Raw genomic sequence first — 20,360 nt, 5'->3', positions numbered from 1 at the left:
ACTCATAAACGCCTAAAATGTGCATGTACCCTCTACCAATGGCAAAGCCCGATGTTACCTCTCTTGTCCAATAGTGTCTGTTTTCACAGGGCAGTGGTTCACACACACAGATGGTTCCATTCTCACCGCGTTTGTTCCTTCAATGTTGGCAGAGGGCCGGTGTCCTAGCAAGCTAGCAGATATTGGTATAATATCCCAAGACCACGTACTTTAAAGGGGAGGTCTGTCTTGTGTTTAGAGCTTTCACTTCTTCATTCTACTGTGAAGAGTTTTTACAAAAGAGGCGCCACAACTAGTAAGCTAACGTGTTAAAATTGTTCCAGGAAGCTTGAAGTATCAAGTTTGTGTACACTGGTAGTTTCGCAGATTTAATCCAACAAGAGGCGCTACTTAGCCAGTTAGCTAACATAGCCCGCTAAATAACGTTACTTCATTTTGTTACGGAGGCGGAGTTGCTTTTTCATAGCGAGCAACATGCCGGAATATCTGGAGGACCCATCGGTTCTCACCAAAGAGAAACTCAAAAGCGAGCTTTTGGCCAACAATGTTGCTCTCCCGACCGGAGACCAGCGAAAGGACGTTTATGTGCAGCTGTATCTGAAAAACTTGACCGTTCAGAACAAGAAGATCTCTACAGACGCCTTCTCCAGCGACGAGGAGTTTCCAGTCCCGGTAGTCTTAAACAAAAGTCGTTCGGGCAGGGTGAGTTGTTTTTAAGATTTTTCTTTCTCGCGGGCGAATATAATATTTGTAACAATGTTTCCAGTGTGAATGTTGCAAGTAAATGTCTGTAGGGAAGACGTCACTGTGTTGTAGTGTTTTAATCTCCCTTTTAAAAAAACCTCGTTGTGATGTGGTCTTCTAGGTAATTAAATTTTCTTTTTAAATGCATACACTTTATATCTCCCATCTTTTCAATTACAGCGAGTTCCATCTCGTTTTTAAATATAAAAACAAACATGTTGGCTATATTGTATTACAAATCAGCTGAAAGTTTCCCGCTTAAACTATCTGCCAGTGTCACTACTGAATGCTTCCTTATGGAAACCATCCTCGCCACTCAATTGTGTGTGTAAATATCCATACTATTTGAAAATGACAAGATATGTAAATAAACATGGCCATACTAAGTCGAAATTGACTTATGTAAATCAAGGTTTCGAGATACTAACTCAATGTCTTGACACTAACTCGAAATTGAGACAGTAGAACATAGGGCATTCAGAAAGGTCGGCGCAGGTGGCAGTATGATTTGATTACAGCTGTGAGTTTTTTTCTGGTTAAGTCTCCAAGAGGTTTGAGCTCCAACATGCAGGACTAGTGAAATAAAATAATGAGAATGGTAATAAAAACAAGGGGGGTGCTGCTGACTAGTGGGTATTCAGCAGCCTGATGGTCTGAGGGTAGGCACTATTGGCCAATCTCAGTTTTTGTCATGATGCAGTCACTGCATCTGAGTGATTGATGCAGGGAGAACAGGGTGTGGCTTGTGTCACTGATGATCTTGTTGGCCTTCCTGCGACACCTGGTGTTGTAGGTGTCCTGTCGAGCAGGCAGTGTGTGTTCGGCTGCATGTATCACCCTCTGAATAGCCTATACGGTCAGCGGCAGTGGAGTTCCCGTACCAGGGTGTGATGCAGCCCGACAGTATGCTTTCGATGGTGCTCCTGTAGAACACTGTGAGGGGCCCCGGGTGCAGGCCGAATTTCTTCAGCATCCTGAGGTTGAAGAATCGCTGTTGTGCCGCCTTCACTACAGAGTCTGTGTGGTAAGACCATTTCAGCTTCTCTGAGATGTGTACGCCGAGAAATTTGAAGTTATTTACCATCTCCACTGCGGCCCCGTTGATGAGTATGTGAGCATGTCCAGCCTGGTTCCTCCTTGAAGTCCACAATCAGCTCCTTTGTTTTGCTAACATTGAGGGACAGGTTGTTTACCTGGCGCCACGCCATCCTAGTGCCTACCTCCTCCCTGTAGGCTGTCTTGTCGTTGTTGGTGATCAGGCCTTCTACTGACGCGTCTTGATGATGGAGTTGGAACTGTGAGGCCACGCAGTCGTGGGAATACAGGAGAGAGGACTGAGGATGCACCCTTTTGGGGCCTCCGTGTCGAGGAGGTAATGTTGCTTACATTCATCACTTGGGGGCAGCCCGTCAGGAAGTCCAGGACCCAGTTGCATAGGGAGGAGTTCAGACCCAGGGCTATGTAATGAGATAAAAGGGCACAGTCCACGGGAAGCTAGAAGTTAAATAAAATTATATTTCAACTTACTGTTGCCGGTGGGCAGGACGGTTGCTCGTTATGAAGGGTGGAATTTGAGACTAAAGACAACAGACCCATGTTTGGAAAGTCTGTTTTAATAGTATGTTATTTTAGAAATGTCTTATTTTCCCCATCATAATGACCAACCATCCTGCCCACTGGCACAGTAAGTAGAAATTGAATTTGATTTAACTTCCTGCGGACTGATTTTGTGCAACCCAATACAATAGGAAGCAACGATGGTGTATGAAAATACACACGCTTTGCTAAAAGCAGCTAGTGTCATAAGGGGTGGAATCCATAGAAGGGATGGAACTGGACCGGAGAGGTTTTATGTTAGGGGAAAGCCTTGGTATGCAGAGAAGAGGAAAGGAAAGGAACTTTAAGGAGTTTTGAGTGTGCTGGAAATGGCATTAAGGTATAGGTAACGGGATTGAAGGAAATCAAGGCTGCTGGTGTGGAGGATGGGGCTATTTTCCTATTGGGTTTGGTCTCTTTATTGAGGAAATACTTTCCCTGAAAGAGGAATGTGTGCACGGGCTATCCGTGAACAGATGTGTGGTTAACTGTGTGTGCGACAAGTGTGTAGGCTAGTACTTTCATTAGATTTAAATGCTATCGCAGCAGCGCTCTTCCTGATGTTTTCATATAGTCACCTGACTCCCAATCATGCCTGTCTGTGTGATTTTTATTACCATGAAGCATTTGAGGCAAACATCCACTGGCACACGCAGAACATTAAACACACATTTTCACTCATAGCAGCTATCAAAATAAACCCTTTGGGATAAAAAAAAAAAAAAAAAAAAGAGTGAAGTACTGTTTTTCTCTCCTACGGTTTAGTTCAACTGAGGTTGAATGGTTTGTCATTGGGAGTTGAGGAGTTTTCCGCTTGCAGCGGTCATCATGAGGACCACAGATATGAAAACTATCATGTCTGACATAACCATCCATAAAGGTGGTTAACCATATGCACATCATCATAATTCACAACCTAGCAATTTGTTATAGTTTACCCCCAAACGCCACATAAAATGGCCAGTTTCAATATTACAAGCTGATTTCTGTGAGTAGAAACAACCACTTAGAGCATTTTGGACATCTAGGCGATCATGCGACTGAACGATATTAATCCATATTGTTCTGCAATACATTGATTCAATCTGTATTCCATGTCATTTAAACCTCTAGTCTACAAAACTTCTGCAAGTAGCCTAACGCATAACTTAAAGCACAGGGATGGTCTGGGCCTTGGGGCTAGCCATGCGCTCAGTGCCTTGATTTCACTTTAAAGTGTGTGATCAGAGAGCGGATGAAAAGTGAGGGAACAAATGGGAAGTCTCTAACTGTTTTCTTATTTCTTCCTTGGAATGCTGTGATTATGAAATGTGCTCTGCTGCTCCAACTTTACTGAGGCCCGCAGTAAGGAGTCTAATATAGGCTAGTGGGAGACTGATAGCTGCTAAATCCCCCTCTCTGTCGGTCTGTTTGAGGTTGTTTCCCTCTCTCTCTCCTTACTACTCCCACCCTGTCAAATGTTCCATGGATAAGAGAACCATGGCAGAGTTCCAATGGAATGTGGCAAGAACCATAGAAGTAGTTATAGAACTTCCTAATTCCTGTCACTTTTTTTGCTTGCGTCATTGTAAGTCAGTCAGGCAAAGTATTCCCAACCCTTGCACGTTAAACTGACCATGGCAGAGATGGTAAGGAATTGGATTTGTTATCGGCTGGGGAGTATGCCGAAACAAATTAGGCCGGAGTGCTTTATATAATTAATTGTCTTACCGTCAGTACTGTTTTTAGCATTGAGCTGACGCCAAAGCTCATCGGATGGTATTATATTATATTTATTTATCTGTTATTTTACCAGATAAGTTGACTGAGAAAACGTTCTCATTTGCAGCAACGACCTGGGGAATAGTTACAGGGGAGAGGAGGGGGATTATTAGGTAACCGTGATGTTGTTCGAGGGCCAGATTGGGAATTTAGCCAGGACACCGGGGTTAACACCCCTACGATAAGTGCCATGGGATCTTTAATGACCTCAGAGAGTCAGGACACCCGTTTAACGTTCCATCCGAAAGACGGCACCCTACACAGGGCAGTGTCCCGAATTACTGCCCGGGGCATTGGGATATTTTTTTTTTTAGACCAGAAGAAAAAGTGCCTCCTACTGGCCCTCCAACACCACTTCCAGCAGCATCTGGTCTCCCATCCAGGGACTGACCAGGACCAACCCTGATTAGGTTCAGATGCAAACCAGCAGTGGTATGCAGGGTGGTTTGCTTCAAACAAAAAGATTCTAGACTGAAGAGCAAACAGAGTAGCTGCGTGGCCGGGGTCTCTGGACTTCCTGATAGCTAAACATCCGTACCTTATGCGCATTTGCAACTTTATGCACAAGGCACAACATGCTACTCTGGCAAATTTCAATGATGTGCGGTGTTGCATGATCACCGAGAAGCTAAATAATAGTTGTATGTTATTTTATGGTTAAAACACAGATTGTTTTCCCCCAATGCAATGTGTAGACACGGCTAGGCTACATGTTATGTTGTCATGTAGGTTAAATGCAATTGGTTTACCCTACATTTGTCTGCGTCCTGCATATGTTTTCTTCTGCAATATCACTGTTTCTTAACCTTTGTGCAAATAGCCTGCAAATGTGTGTTACTGTCCCGCGCTCACTGGCGTTGGAAACTGAGGGCCCAGAATATTTTATACAATGTTTCAAGCTTCAGGATGGAAGTTAGTTGATGTTTCAAGTTTGTTGCAGACAGGCCATGTGTAGCCAATGTGATTTTATAGGATATTTTATTATCAGGATTTATTTTTTTAACCTGCAGGCTGCAATGTTTTTATTTGTTGGCTTTTTGTCTATAATTAGCAATGGCAATAGAAGTTCCTTTTTACATTTGTACAATTTTAGATTTGGATAGAATTTTATTTAACCACATGACAATCATTTTGAAGACGTTATTATAAAGTAAATGAATCTGTTTCACAAATATTTGCATATGAAAACAATAACTGGCACACAGATTGGTAGAAATGGTAAGATATATTGGCATCCCACATGACAGGTTGCCGACTCCTCGTGTAGTCTATTACCAGCAACTTCAGGAGAGTATTAGCAGAATCTGCGAAAGCCAGCAGGAAGAGAATAGTTGGGTCAGGTTATCTAGAACTCTGCCACCCTCTTGAGGCATATGTCTTATCTCATCCAACCGTGAGCTTAAAACATCAGACAAGCTCAATGCATGGCGTTGATTTTATTGAAACACTGGGGTGTGTATAGAAAAATACACGTTTAAAAATGTCGACCAAACAATTGGTCGAAAGAGCACTTTCGGTCGACCAAGATTTTGTTTTTGTCGGGAACAACCCTTAAATACGTGTGTGTACGTACACACAGTATATATGACATATTTGTTCAAATAGACACGGCTTTTATTCTAGCTGTTAAGAAATATGAATCAGAGTAACAAATGCACAGAAAGTGATAGTTGTTTATCTCTGCTGTAGAGGTGTCCTGGGGGCGGGACGGAGCGGTTCGATACGGTTGCACAGCCTAGGCCAAGGGGGAAAATACCCTTTGGCTTCGAACAACTACAGTCATCAACCTCTGTGGAGGAAGACTCACTAAAAACTAATACTAGGTGACTGCCGGTATGCCGCTATACCTTGTCTGACGACTCAAACTGAATTCTTCCACTGCTGTATACTTCAGTCTGTGACTGCCATCATAGAAGTTGTTTGTGATGACATCAAAATGAGTTGTTATACAAATCAAAGTCATCAGCGATCGGATTATCTTTAACTAAATCAGAGTATCAAATCCAATTGCACATTTTCAAACCGCCGCTTGGTAGTGTGTTCTGGGTCTGGCCCAACCCATCAGTTTCTGGGACTGAACAGAATGGCTAGAATGTTTTTCCATTCTAGAAAAATACTTGTCAGCAGAGTGGATAAATTCTCTGCAGCCTGGTTGAAGGGGATTGAACCTGAGCCCTATACTACCAATCAGGTTTGAGGAGTTAACTTTGGTCAACTGGTTCCATGAAAGTGGCTCACCTTTTTAGCCAGGTACATTTCTACTCCAACAAATCCTTCCGAACTAACCTGCTCCAGGGCAGGCTAACTCCATTTATCATGAATGAAATGTCTGAGCCACGAGGTTGAGGACCAATGAAATTCAATACCCTTCCTCTCGCAAAGTTTGTCATCATCCCCTTCATTTGAGGAAGAGGACTAATTAAATATTTTATGAATTATACTGAACAGAAATATTAATGCAACATGCTCAAATTTCAAAGGTTTTTACTGAGTTACAGTTCATATAAGGAAATCAGTCAATTGAAATCAATTGTTAGGCCCTATTCTATGGATTTCACATGACTGGGCAGAGGTACAGCCATGGGTGGGCCTTGCAGGGCATAGGCCCACCCACTTGGCAGCCAGGCCCAGCCAATCAGAGTTAGTTTTCCCCCCACAAAAGGGCTTTAGTACAGAGAGAGAAACTCCTCAGCAACCTCCCACCCCCCTCAGACAATCCCGCCGGGGAAGAAGCCGCATGTGGAGGTCCTAAGCTGGCAGGGTTAAATGTGGTCTGCGGTTGTGAGGCCTGTTGGACGTACTGAAACGATATTGGAGGCAGCTTATGGTAGAGAAATTAACATTCAATGCTCTGGCAACAGCGCTTGTGGACATTCCTGCAGTCAGCATGCCAATTGCACGCTCCCTCAAAACTTGAGACATCTGTGGCATTGTGCAGTTTTGTCACACAGCACATTTTAAAGTGGTATTTTATTGCCCCCAGCACAAGGTGCACCTGTGTAATGATCATGCTGTTTAATCAACTTCTAATCTTGGCAAATGAGACATGCTCACTAACAGGGATGAGAACAAATTTCTGCACAAAATGAAAGAAGCTTTTTTTGCATATGGAACATTCTGGCATTTTTTTCCCAGCTCATGACACATGGGACCAACACTTTACATGTTGCGTTGTATATTTTTGTTCAATGTAAAAGAGACAAATTATACAATTTTTTAAAAATGCTGACCGTATTTGCTTTCCAAACTGTTTTTCGCGCTATTATATTCTGACTTTGCGAAAGGCAAACTGCCAGCCGCAACCAACCATAGATGGCAGTTCCCATTCAAGACTGGCAGCCATTGCCAGTGTATCCATGAGTTTAACAGTCAACACCCTTCTATGTCTATGCCCACAACGCAACAAGCTGTTCCATAGATGGAAGGACAAAGGTGCTTGTGCATTGATTGATAAGCACACCAAAGATGGCATTAACAATAAGTAATAAAAAATGCTTCGTAGTATACCGCTCTGTTTGCTCTCTGGTTGTTTGTTTAGTGTTGATCAATAATGATGGTTTAGGTCAGGAGAGGGTGTTAAACTAGCTCTGCTGATAATTAGTGTGTGATTAGAAACCTTTTTAAGGCGTTTAACATCTGTGGTGTTGCTGGCAGAAGCAGCCTTAAGGAGCTGGGTAAAGAAAACACTAATCTAAAGATCAGTCGACTCTCTCTCACTCACACACTGCAGAGTTAGAGATTTTTTGGACATTTCAGTTTGTGGATTTCAAATGTTAAACCCTGTGATGTTCAGTAGCACAAAATGTATTTCTTTGCTTTGCTTCTTTGGATTTGTGTTTTGGCGAGCTCCAGCACAAATTGAATCCAACCTTTTTATTTTGAAGTACATTTAAAAACAACTCAAAGAAATATGATTACTAGAATGGGCGTTCCAATTCAAGTCATCCTTCTGTGATGGGTGGTAGGCCTTGATGCAACATGAAGTGTTAATCTGACCTCTGTGGTCCTTTCACAGAAAGCCACGAGGAAAACAGACAAGCCTCGGCTTGAGGACCTGGATGTGACTGAGCTGACCAGTGAGGGCCTGAAGGACGAGCTGCTCAAGTATGGAGTCAACGCAGGACCCATCGTGGGTGAGTCAGTCTGCTAGTACATTTGCCAGAGGCATTGTTTTTTAGAAAACATTGGGTTCATTCTGTGTTACCGAGTCTATAATTGCCTGTTGGTTATATGGTAGGTGGAATATGTATTTAATTGTGATGGGCTCTTGAATCCCGACCATGTAAATAAAACTACTACTTTGGTCCAGACATAGAATGCCTTCTATGTATTGAATTTATTTTAATAATGGCCATTATTGTTGCGGTCTTCATTTGCTTATCAATAAAGTTGTGTTGAATTCATTTGAATAATGTCTGAAATGTTGGCAGCCTCCACCCATAGACCGTATGAGAAGAGGGATTCATGAAGTTCCATTGATTTTTATTTGAATGTCTTGTCATGGCAGCCTCAACACGTAAGCTGTATGAGAGAAGGCTCCAGAAGCTGTTGGATCATGGTCCTCCTGAGGCTGTTGCTCTACCGGTGGTCATCACTCAGGTAGACCGCAACGGCAACTCTGACTCATACCACTACAGCGACAAGGAGGAAGGTAAGAAACGTAACACTTAGTCATCCTCTTAGACCAGGTTATTACAGATTCAAATCGGATTCATCTTGGCAGTTGACACCATTAGATTACACATTAGATATTTTTTTTCTGAGATGCCTACTTTCATACCAAATTGGCCCTCTGGGATAATACAAATCATGAGATTTGATTTGTTGGTTAATAGACTGATTGACAGCATGACATTGATGGAAATTGTGTGGTGTGTATGTGTTTTAGAGATGACTACAGTCCCAGAACCAGAGCCAGTCCCCGTGGTGGAGAGACCTGTCAGAAGCAGAGGGAAGACCCCAGTCACCACCAGGACCCGCAGCAGCCAGCACAACCGAGTGAGTCCCTCTTTTTATTTTGGCTTTATTTAATCAGTGTACAAAAGCACATCCTCACCCTAGGCCAGCCTCATGGTGTTTATTCCTTCAAAGCTCGCCATACAGACTGTGTTGAAATATGAGTTAAATAGCATGCATATCTCAAGTTGTAATTAGTAGTCACAGAGGCTATAGTGTTGACTTTTAAACCTGTCTCAAATATTAATTGAGAGAGGAAATGTGTCCTTTGAGACTCATATAGGGGTGGGAATTACGTGTGTGTGGAAAACAAAGCACCAAATGTCTGTCTGAAGGACCCTCTGTGTGTCTGTCTGCTGGTAGTTTGTGCAGCAGGTTTTAATTTCAGGACTGGCCAATTGACTTGGATTAGCTTGTTTTCTCTTTGCCACTGGGTGCCTCTAGTCCACTATTTTCTGTCTCTTTGACTCTCTCTCTCCCTCTTTCATTCTTTCCTTGCAAGAACATACTCATTATTCTCCCAACTCCTATACAAAACCTATCGTTTGAGTCTTTTTTACATATTTACTTTTCTCCTTTTCTTTTTTCCTGATACTTTGGGAGGTGTTGGTGCCATCTGGTGTCGAAATCCTGAACCTACCAGATGGTAACCTTCTCAACTGAAGCTGCCTGTCTCATGTGGATATTATAACCACATTAAAGAGATTTTGGAAATTAAGCCCTGTATCTACTACCCCGAGGTAGCTGTTCCTGTGCATTTCCAGTCCTGAGCTAACGAGTTAGGTTTTGTCTCGCACCTTTTAACTTCTTGCATACTGGACATATAGACATCAGAATGGTATCCCAGAGTTCATTGGAAAAATATCAAACCATCCCTTTAAAGCTTGTTTGTGGACTGCCAACTTTACTCACTGAGGTTGTGGACTGCCAACTTTACTCACTGAAGTTGTGGACTGCCAACTTTACTCACTGAAGTTGTGGACTGCCAACTTTACTCACTGAAGTTGTGGACTGCCAACTTTACTCACTGAAGTTGTGGACTGCCAACTTTACTCACTGAAGTTGTGGACTGCCAACTTTACTCACTGAAGTTGTGGACTGCCAACTTTACTCACTGAGGTTGTGGACTGCCAACTTTACTCACTGAGGTTGTGGACTGCCAACTTTACTCACTGAGGTTGTGGACTGCCAACTTTACTCACTGACTGAGGTTGTGGACTGCCAACTTTACTCACTGAGGTTGTGGACTGCCAACTTTACTCACTGAGGTTGTGGACTGCCAACTTTACTCACTGAGGTTGTGGACTGCCAACTTTACTCACTGAGGTTGTGGACTGCCAACTTTACTCACTGAGGTTGTGGACTGCCAACTTTACTCACTGAGGTTGTGGACTGCCAACTTTACTCACTGAGGTTGTGGACTGCCAACTTTACTCACTGAGGTTGTGGACTGCCAACTTTACTCACTGAGGTTGTGGACTGCCAACTTTACTCACTGAGGTTGTGGACTGCCAACTTTACTCACTGAGGTTGTGGACTGCCAACTTTACTCACTGAGGTTGTGGACTGCCAACTTTACTCACTGAGGTTGTGGACTGCCAACTTTACTCACTGAGGTTGTGGACTGCCAACTTTACTCACTGAGGTTGTGGACTGCCAACTTTACTCACTGAGGTTGTGGACTGCCAACTTTACTCACTGAGGTTGTGGACTTTGCTTTGTAAGGTGTGTTTAGATCTATGCTCATGAGGATGATGATGATCTTGAGGAAGAGCATCCTGTGTTGAATATAAAGAGACCATCGAGAAGATCCTCTCATAGTCGACCAGATGGTTCCTGCAAGCGATGATTCTGTAATATACACTAAGCCTATCCATCTCACTGGGTTTGTGGTGCGATGGAGTAGTGTTTAGCTTGATAATCACCTTTTTTGTGGATAGTGTTAGTCATGTTATATATATTTAAGGTTTATTTGGAATTGTACACATCTGCAGCTAAAAGCTGCGTATAAGTAAATGAGATGTAGTATACAATTAGTTAAGCAGTCTCACAAAGTAAGGCTTAGACTAATGTCTTAATCCACTGGGTTCTCTACATCCACTATTTAATATATGTTTGGGAAGCTACTCTCGTGTGGGTGGGTGTGTCCTCCCTTTCACCACACCACGGTCTTCCTCAGCTATAGTCAACAATGAACACTGCACAGGTGGCAGGTCTCACTTTCTTCCCCCTCCCAGAGAGGCAAGGACCAAGGCACCTCTGCTTCTAGTGAGTTTGATGTCCTGAGTAAACTTCCTTCTGATCCATTTGTCAGTCTTCCCTCTAACTTCCTTTCGCCTCTCTCCCCCTCTGTCATGTTCCAGGAAGTCCCTAAGGAACCTAAGCCTATATCGGCAGACAAGCCAAGCTCTAAGCCCTCTCCCTTACTGCAGGGCCTAGCCCATGCCCAGTCCACTAGGACTATCCATCAAGATGTCCTAACAGCCAGGGCTGAGTCTCCCTCGCCCAGACTGACTCCGGTACCGAGGTTCCCAGCTCAGGCGGTGGGGTTCTCTGTGGTTACTTGTCACTCACTGTCGCTATGAACTGTTGTTGTGATCATGGCACGGATTGATATTGGAAGTTGTTCAATGGGTGTACATGGCTAATGATCACGTAGTCACAGTGGTGTCATAGTAAGATATGTGGGACTGTGCCATTTTGCGCATATATTTTTCATATTGCCGAACCTTAATGTTGAAGAGTTTAGTCTAGTACTCTAAAGTCTCTACTGTGTCTTACCCTCAGTCTGTCCCTGACCGAGCCTTCCCCCTGAATGTGAATGCTGCTGCGCTCTGGGTTCAAATACTTTTTTTTTTTTAAGAGAGAAGTGAATGAGAAAATATGAAAAATAATATAAACACATTTACAACTGTAGCAATCATAAATGACTGTTGGGTGGTGGGGGCAGGGGAAGAGTCAGTTGGCGAATGTCCATAGTGGTGCAGCAGGGGGGAGTGAGAAGTGAATGGAACTGTAATAAAACCTTTATTTATTTACGCTGTGCCAACGATAAATGTCCATTGGGGGGTGGGTGTGTGCAGGGTAAATGTTTGTTGGGGAGGTGTAGGAAGCGGGGAGAACAGGCCCGTGGCTTGGGTTTTCTTGGCCATCCTGTGACACCTGGTGTTCTGGAGGGCGGGCAGATGGAGGAAGTAGGATGTCCAATCAAAAACGCATCTTTTGACTAATCGGGAGATTTATGTTAATTGTGTAGATGCTCCTCTAAGAAAAGGATGGTCCAAATTAGGATGACTAAATCAATGTAGGCCAGAGACAAAAAGTGTTTTTTTTTAAAACTGGAAAATAGCATTGCTTCAGCTAGGCTGGTTGAAGTGCGAGAATTGAGGCTAAACTGACAGGTTCACCGTTGAACTCATCTTTCTTCTGAATCCAGAGGACATAAAACAATAGAGGTAAGATGGATATCGATTTTGAGACATGACAGAATATTTCTCACAAAAACAATCATTTTCAATGCCTTTTATAATTTAATTTAGCTTGGTTCGTGCTAATTTAGCTTTTTGCGACTCTCGAAATGTCTTTGTAGACTACCACCACAACATGCAAAATCCTCAAGTTCCAGTGAGAAAGTGGCACCACTCTGTCAACAGTTTATGAAATCCAAAAAAGACCCCACTGAACGATTCAGAACATGAAGAATCATATATGTCTTGGTAAAATGTATTTTTATAAAATAAGGAAGTGAAAGGTCATCACTAAACCGTGTTTTCACCAAATCAGAATGGGTTGACACCCTAGAGGAAGCCAAATGAGGTGTGGCAAGAGACGGCGGAAACCAAAAAGGAAGAGAGGAAGTAGAGGGGGGGCTGGTCGTAGAGGAACTCTGGAAGGTATGCTCACCACTCTTCTATAGTTCTAGCTAGTCTCTAGTCTACGTATTAAACGGGATGAGCTACATGTCAATGTTTGGTTCCAATGGGCATACCTTTGATGCCAGCCTGATTTGGTTAACTGAACATGGTTGGATGATTTGATCTACTTCAAACTGAGTTTGGATGGGTTTGGGAACAATGCCTACCTTGTATAAGCGGGTGTGTGCAGCACAAGGCAAAACATCTCGACTGTTTCAATTCAGTGGACAAGTTTGACCTCTGGTGTAAGGAGAACGTCCTGGAAGATTTCTCTCTGCCACCAAGACGAAAGACCTTTTCATCCACTTAAAAAATAAATGTTTGTGATTGTGTTGCTTGTGTAATGTTTGTATCAGTCTTGTGTGTGTTTATCTAATTCGAAAGCCACCGCTGTTCTTTCTCCTCTGTGAAAAAATAAATCCATTCTCTTCTATTCTAGCTGTGCTGTGAGGAGGATGGTGGTGGTCTTCCTCTCACTCTGACTGATTAAGCTCCCAGTCATGAGCCAACCTCCCTACTCAATACTTCTCTTTTAGAGGTGTGGGACATCTCTCACCTGCTGTAGTACTTGGGACATCACTCTGTATTGGGTGTTTTGTCTGATTTTCAATCTTCACAATTTCCTCAGTGCTCTGATCACTGGCTATTCGTTCTGGTCTCACTCTCTTGCCGTCAGTCTCTCCTGGGTCTGTATGTATATCAACCAACCTCTTCTATAACTGATATTCCTAATCCGTATCTGTGGTCATCTCAGGAACCTGCACCAAGTGTCCATGCTCCGGTAGGACAGAGCATTAGTATATGTTCTTTCTCACATTGTCCTCTTAGGATGCCCACTACTGTAATATTGCTCACTGGATTTGTAATGTACGTGTCTAAGAGATGGCCCAACTCTACGAGTATAGGATACTGACCCAGTGTGTTACTTACCCTCTCCATATTAAAGGGAAGTCAGGAAGTCAGCCCGCTCCTAGTAGCCAAGCCTTCCTCATTTGTCTGAAAGTGACCCCTTTGCCTCCTTCACCGTCAGGTCTGTGAGCCACGTCTCACACACCCCCCCCATCTCCATCTCAAGTCCTGAAGGAACAAATGGAATGCCTATCATCTCTCTCTGCCAAGTTTGACACGCTGTCCAATCGCTTTACTCTGGTATACAGTCTTTGCAGTTCTCAAATAGAGTTCTGTTTTTCTCACAGTGGTTTGTGGTGGCACCCGGGAATGGGAACTGTAAGGTTAATTGTGTTGTGGTGGAGTGAAAGTGGTCTCATGTTTTTTTTCCTTACACATGGTGTGATTGTAATCAAATGGGTGACAATTATGAATGGAGCTACTGTAGTGTGTGTGTGGCGCACAGCTGTCTGTCTGTACTAGTACAGCTGCTTAAATGCCAGCTGAAGTGAGGGGAGTGAAAGACTCAAGACTTGTGCGGTCACATGGGAAGAGAACTGCAACAGGGCCACCTAGTGGTTCTTAGGTGTACACACCCTCTCTAGCCTTTTACAAAAAATAATACCATATGTGGCAGTGACATTGTAACATGCAAATGGAAGAATGTCTCATCCTCACCTTAATCGCTTCAACGTCTAAAGAAAGTGTACTAAAATGTGTGTTGCAGGTGGAGAAGATAGCAGCTGGTGAGCAGACACCCAGCAGGGCGGATGAGAAGGATATCCTGAAGGAGATGTTCCCCTACGAGACCAACACTCCAACAGGAATCAAGTAAGACACACGCACATTATTCTATCAACATAAACTACTTCAATAAAACATTGCTATATCTGGCAGACTGCCACCCACAGTCTTGTCATTCCTGTAAAGCGGTGTCCTGTAACTAATTTGTGAAGAGCTTGATCGTAATACTTGACTGATGGCAACTCGTGTGAAATGTTACCATGAAACTCAACGTTCTACCTTTCCTGTCCCTCTAGCGCCACCTGTCGACGGCCCATCCGAGGCGCAGCCGGCAGGCCCCTAAAGTCTGGTGACCTGTGGACAGATGAGACCCTCCTGCGCTCCGCCTCTAACTCTTCCTACACGGAGAGCCGCACCGCCACCGTCCACAGAGTCACCACCCTGCCCCCTTCTACCAGGCTGGTAACGTCAGTGGCACCCCCTGCTGGCAAGGCCGTAGCACCACCCCGTGGCCTGCCTGTCTGGCTGAAGCTGCTGCTCCTCAGCGTTGTCGCTGGCTTCATATTCTTCGTCTACCAGACCATGGAGACCAACGCTATGGCCCCCTTTGGAGGGTCTTCAGATTCCATGCAGACCAGTGGCAGTGAGGTCCGCAAGTGAAGGCAGCATAATGTTGCTGCCACTATTTTCATTGTCATCGTCCCTCACTTCCTTGGCATTCTTGTATTTTTTTCCTTCCCGTGTTTCTGTCACTTATAATTGGTTAAATGGTCTGGTACGGTAGCCTAGTCTTTGTCAACACCTCCTGGAGACGACAATGTCTAATAAGACATATTGAACCTTGAAGATGACCACCGCTTCTCATTCTGAAATGACAATACCGTCTTCTGTTTGTTTGTCTGTCCTTTCCCCATCTGAGCCTGCGAGGCTGAGAGAAAGCCAGTCGCACCACTCATCTCCAGATAACGTACATACACCGAAACAGTGGCTTCCAAATTATGTGAACTTGCTTTGTGGTCTATTTTTTGTTTTATGTCTCTACATGGTGTAGTCGTATGATTGCATTTGCGTGAGTCTGTGAGAGAGAATTGCCTGTGTCTGTGTTTCACGCGGTTTGCTTTTGTAATGCTGTCGCTGTAATCGAATGCAGTTATTATGAAAAAAAAATAGGAAAAGACTGAAAGAATTTCAACAAATTGTAATCATTTTTTTCTTGATCGAACCATCTATACAGTGTACGTGTGTGAGACGGGGATTCTTAACTCATGCACACATAGCTCTTATATGCCCTGCCCCGTTTTTTAAATTGAAATGGTCTGTGTTGCCAAATTAATCATGTATTCATTGTAATAAATAATGGAATATCTTCTCAATAAAACTGTAATATGTAAGGATAATTTGTCTTTAGATTTTTATTTGACTTGAAACAACAAAGCACCGTTTAAAAAAAAGCAAGGACACTACAGCAAAGAGTAAAAACAAAACAAATATTAGCTGCGAGCAGCAATGAACAGAGTTCACAGCATGACAGAAAAATAACAAGATTTGTTGGATAACAGAGCAAGTGCTCGGTCATGTAGAAACAATCTTCATGTGCAATCAGTGAAAGCACTACCAAGTTTCTCTCAATACCACAAGGAGGATGCAAGTGAAGTTTAGCCTAGCACTGTAGATTGGTTATCTTTGAGTGCCGCAGGTAATCATTACTTAATGTATTGAGTTTATATACCAATCCTGGGGTCAATTTGACTAATGGTTTATGTTCAAATTAAATATTTAGTTCAATATTTTCAGCATTAGTGTAAATATTTGTCTAAATGATTTAAGTCTGTTGGTACATGCTTCAATACACTCCCCGATGTGATACTTTGACTGTGCAAGCGGCAGGACTTCTGGTTTCTAATTTTCCAAAAGAAAATCTCCACTTTTCACCACGTTCGGCCCATCTACTTGGGCAACAATATGTGATACTAATAACGATATTTCACATTGTGTGTCTGCATAATTGAAATCGTACATTAATTTGCATTAGACCAAGTCCACTTGATCAATAGTTATTGCACTAGTATCCTATGGCGCCACTAGTGACAATGACATCTATAGTGCCACCAATTGCTCTGCTGCAGCCATTTAAGGTTGCAGTGACTTTTTAATATTCACACAGCTTTTAAGGGATGTATACACAAGGTTTACATACCAAATGTCATTGCCCAATGTCCATCGGTTCAGTTCTAGCCCTAGTGTGATATGATGCCATCTAGTGCTGTACCGTGGCTGACAACAAATGCAGCAACTAATCATTCTCAAAGCCATTCGACTGATATGAGTCTAAATACAAAATCTGGAGTGAATCTCATGCATGGTTCATGAGGAAAAGATAGCAGTTTTTTTTTTTCAATTTAAAGTTTAAAGTTTTCTTGTTTTTCAATCAACCAACAAAACACATTCCACATTCACAGATGTGACAGGCTTAAAAAAATTAAAAGTCAAAAAATATAGTACATTTGAAAAAATTAAAATATAATTAAAATGAATGATGAAGTCAAATAACATTTTTCTTAATCTATTTATTTTCCTGGGTGCATATATATATATACATACATACATACATACATACGCACACGTACTCAAAAACCAAATTAAAATAAAAACAAAAAAAGACATAACACTTGCAGCAGCACTATCAAGGTTCTTATCAGCTATTTCTAGCATTCGCTGAGACGACGGGCCAATAATTCGTTTTTAGGTTTTACAGTACCTTACACAACATGTATCTGCGCATTTCCCTAGTCACCCCGTTCACTCTGTCCAGTTTGAAATATAGTTGAATAGTGGAGACCAGAGTCTATCAAACTTGGGCTGTCTCTTGTGGAGGTCATAAGTGAGCTTTTCAAGAGGAAGAAAGTCAACAATCTGGTCAATCCACATTTTAAATGTAGGAGGGGTATTAGAGGTCCACAATAGAAGTATACATTTCTTAGCAAAGTATGTAATAGTCATAAGTACATTTTCTCTGTCAGGATCAAGAACAAAGTCCTGCTGGGCATTAAGAAGATCGATACACGGGGTCATATCAAACTGTACCTCTAATATTTACTGTGCAGCAGTATGTTTAGATTGCCAGAATCTGGCAATCTCTACAGCTCCAAAATACATGCATATAGGTTCCACTTTCAGAGGTACATCTTTTACAGTTAGGAGACATATCTGTTTTCATTCTATGGAGTCTCAAAGGAGTATAATAAAATTTGTAATTAGATTCTTTCATTTTTACATTGGTAGAGGAGCAGTATACCCTGTCGCAAACCTCCGCCCATAAGATTGCAGTTTTTGAGCATTAGCTTTACATTGTTTTTTTTTGTTAAAGATAATACCAAATTCAATTTATCTCATTTTAAGGGATTGATTTGTCAATAACTGAGCCACCTTTTGACCAATCCCTTAGCTTTTCTCAAACTAAGTTAAGATGTTCCATGGGCTTACATTGCAAGTTTGGTGTCATGTGGTTCATGAGAAGAAGCATAGGAGCAAGAATCCTTTGCATATTTTAGCATATTAGTGTATCCTGCTGGTATAGTGTGGACATCTTTGAATGCATCAATGTTATTTTCTCAAACTCTAAGGACTATTGTGATGAGTCCAAAGACCACATTTGGAGTGAATCTGACTTTGTCCATGAAAAGAAGATTTTGTATGATTATTTTAAGCATTAGTGTTAAATAGTCAAAAAAGTTCATTATTAATAGCTTCCCTTTTTTTAAGATATCAATGCCAATCGTAACATGGTTCATTATGGTAATGTCTTTGATGACCTTAAAAAGATTCAAGTTGAATGGCCATTGTAGAGTGGATTTACAGAGGATTTAAATGGATACAAAGTCTGATTTCCTGATTTTATCAGTAACAGCCATCTCTTAACCAGTCCCTTAAGTGGGCCTACATACCGAATTTGGTGTTATTTGGACTGGACTTTTGTTATTTGGTGTTATGTGGTTCAAAGGTTTTCAAAATGGAGGAAAATCTACCCTGACAGACCTTACGGGTCTTTGAGGTAAATTTGTTCAGCATGAAGAAAAACACCTACATACAAAGTTTCAAGTCTCTAGCTCAAACGGGCGGCAGATATGAGGTTTGAAGTGAGACTGCTTATAACATCGCCACCTATAGGCCAATCTGTGCCATTATTTTCGGCCAAGTTACTCATGGCCTCTAGTTGCTGTGCCAAATTATTTTTAAAAGTTACCAATCTATGCTTGATTTATTTGACCATGTCAATAAAATAAAAACAATTAAGAATAACAGTAGCTTTCTCTGTGAAACCCTAATTAAAATATAAATATAAGCTACTTATTTTAAGCTTGGGCTAAACTGAGGGGAAAGCCAGACCGAACAGGTGGAATTTTAGTCTGCTTTTGAAGGTGTTGATGGAGTCGTGGGTGGCCGGGGGGGAGAAAGTTCCAGAATTTGGGGAGCAGTGATACTGAATACCTGGTCCCCCAATCTTTGTTTTAGGGATGGTGAGGAGTCCTGTGTCAGGGGAGCGGAGGCAGCGGAAAGGCATGTGTGTATGGAGGAGGTCGGAAAGGTATGAGGGGGCAAGGCTATGGAGGGCCTTGTAGGTGAGGAGTAATGCATCATTTGACTGGGAGCCAGTGATGGTAGTGCAAAGTGGGGGTGGTGTGTTCCGAGGGTTTGGTGTGTGAGAGGACCCAGGCAGCGGAGTTCTGGACATACTGGAGCCGTAGTAGTCCAGACTAAAGGTCTTCACGGGTCCACCCGAACCTGAAATGTTCACTTTTTCCTTGGGTCCAGGTCGGGTCCTGTTTGATTGTCATCGGTGCATTCATAAAGTATTCAGACCCTTTGACTTTTTCCACATTTTGTTACCTTACAGTCTTATTCTAAAATGGATTAAATGTATGTTTTTCCTCATCAATCTACACACATAATGACAAAGCAAAAAATGAAATAACTTATTTATTAAAGTATTCAGACCCTTTGCTATGAGACTCAAAATTGAGCTCAGAGGCATCCTGTTTCCATTGATCATCCTTGAGATGTTTCAACAACTTGATTGGAGTCCACCTGGGATAAATGCTATTGATTGGACATGATTTGAAAAGGCACACACCTATCTATATAAGGTCCCACAGTTGACAGTGCATGTCGGAGCAAAAACCAAGCCATGAGGTCAAAGGAATTGTCTGTAAGCTCCGAGACAGGATTGTGTTGAGACACAGCTCTAGGGAACGGTACCAAAACATTTCTGCAGCATTAAAGGTCCACAAGAACACAGTGGCCTCCATGATTCTGAAATGGAAGAAGAATGGCCATCCAGCCAAAACTGAGCAATCGGGGGAGAAGGGCCTTGGTCAGGGAGGTGACTCTGACAGAGCTCCAGAGTTCCTCTGTGGAGATGGGAGAACCTTCCAGAAGGACAACCATCTCTGCAGCACTCTACCAATCAAGCCTTTATGGTAGAGTGGCCAGGAAGCCACTCCTCAGGAAAAGGCACATGACAGCCCGCTTGGAGATTGCCAATAGGCACCTAATGGACTCTCAGACCATGAGAAACAAGATTCTCTGGTCTGATGAAACAAGATTGAACTCTTTGGCCTTAATGCGCCTGGAGGAAACGTTACACCATCCGTAAGATGAAGCATGGTGGTGGCAGCATCATACTGTGGGGATGTTTTTCAGCAGCACGGACTGGGAGACTAGTCTGGATCGAGGAAGGATGAACGGAGCAAAGTACAG

The 20,360-nt window shown here is 42.6% G+C and overlaps 1 protein-coding gene across 1 annotated transcript; it reads left to right on the top strand.

The window, feature by feature from the left end:
* The first annotated feature begins 94 nt into the window (after positions 1 to 94).
* Positions 95 to 16,000, top strand: LOC112216797 (lamina-associated polypeptide 2, isoforms beta/gamma). Its single transcript, XM_024376874.2, has 6 exons — positions 95 to 702; positions 8,117 to 8,234; positions 8,609 to 8,752; positions 8,990 to 9,099; positions 14,587 to 14,690; positions 14,900 to 16,000. The coding sequence occupies exons 1-6, from the start codon at positions 475 to 477 to the stop codon at positions 15,261 to 15,263; spliced, it is 1,068 nt and encodes a 355-aa protein (XP_024232642.1). The 5' UTR covers positions 95 to 474; the 3' UTR covers positions 15,264 to 16,000.
* Positions 16,001 to 20,360: the final 4,360 nt, after the last annotated feature.

This window comes from Oncorhynchus tshawytscha, linkage group LG17, assembly GCF_018296145.1.
Source record: "Oncorhynchus tshawytscha isolate Ot180627B linkage group LG17, Otsh_v2.0, whole genome shotgun sequence".
NCBI lineage: Eukaryota > Metazoa > Chordata > Actinopteri > Salmoniformes > Salmonidae > Oncorhynchus > Oncorhynchus tshawytscha.
Note: the sequence above shows the minus strand (reverse complement) of the source record. Positions and strands in the feature narration are given on the sequence as shown.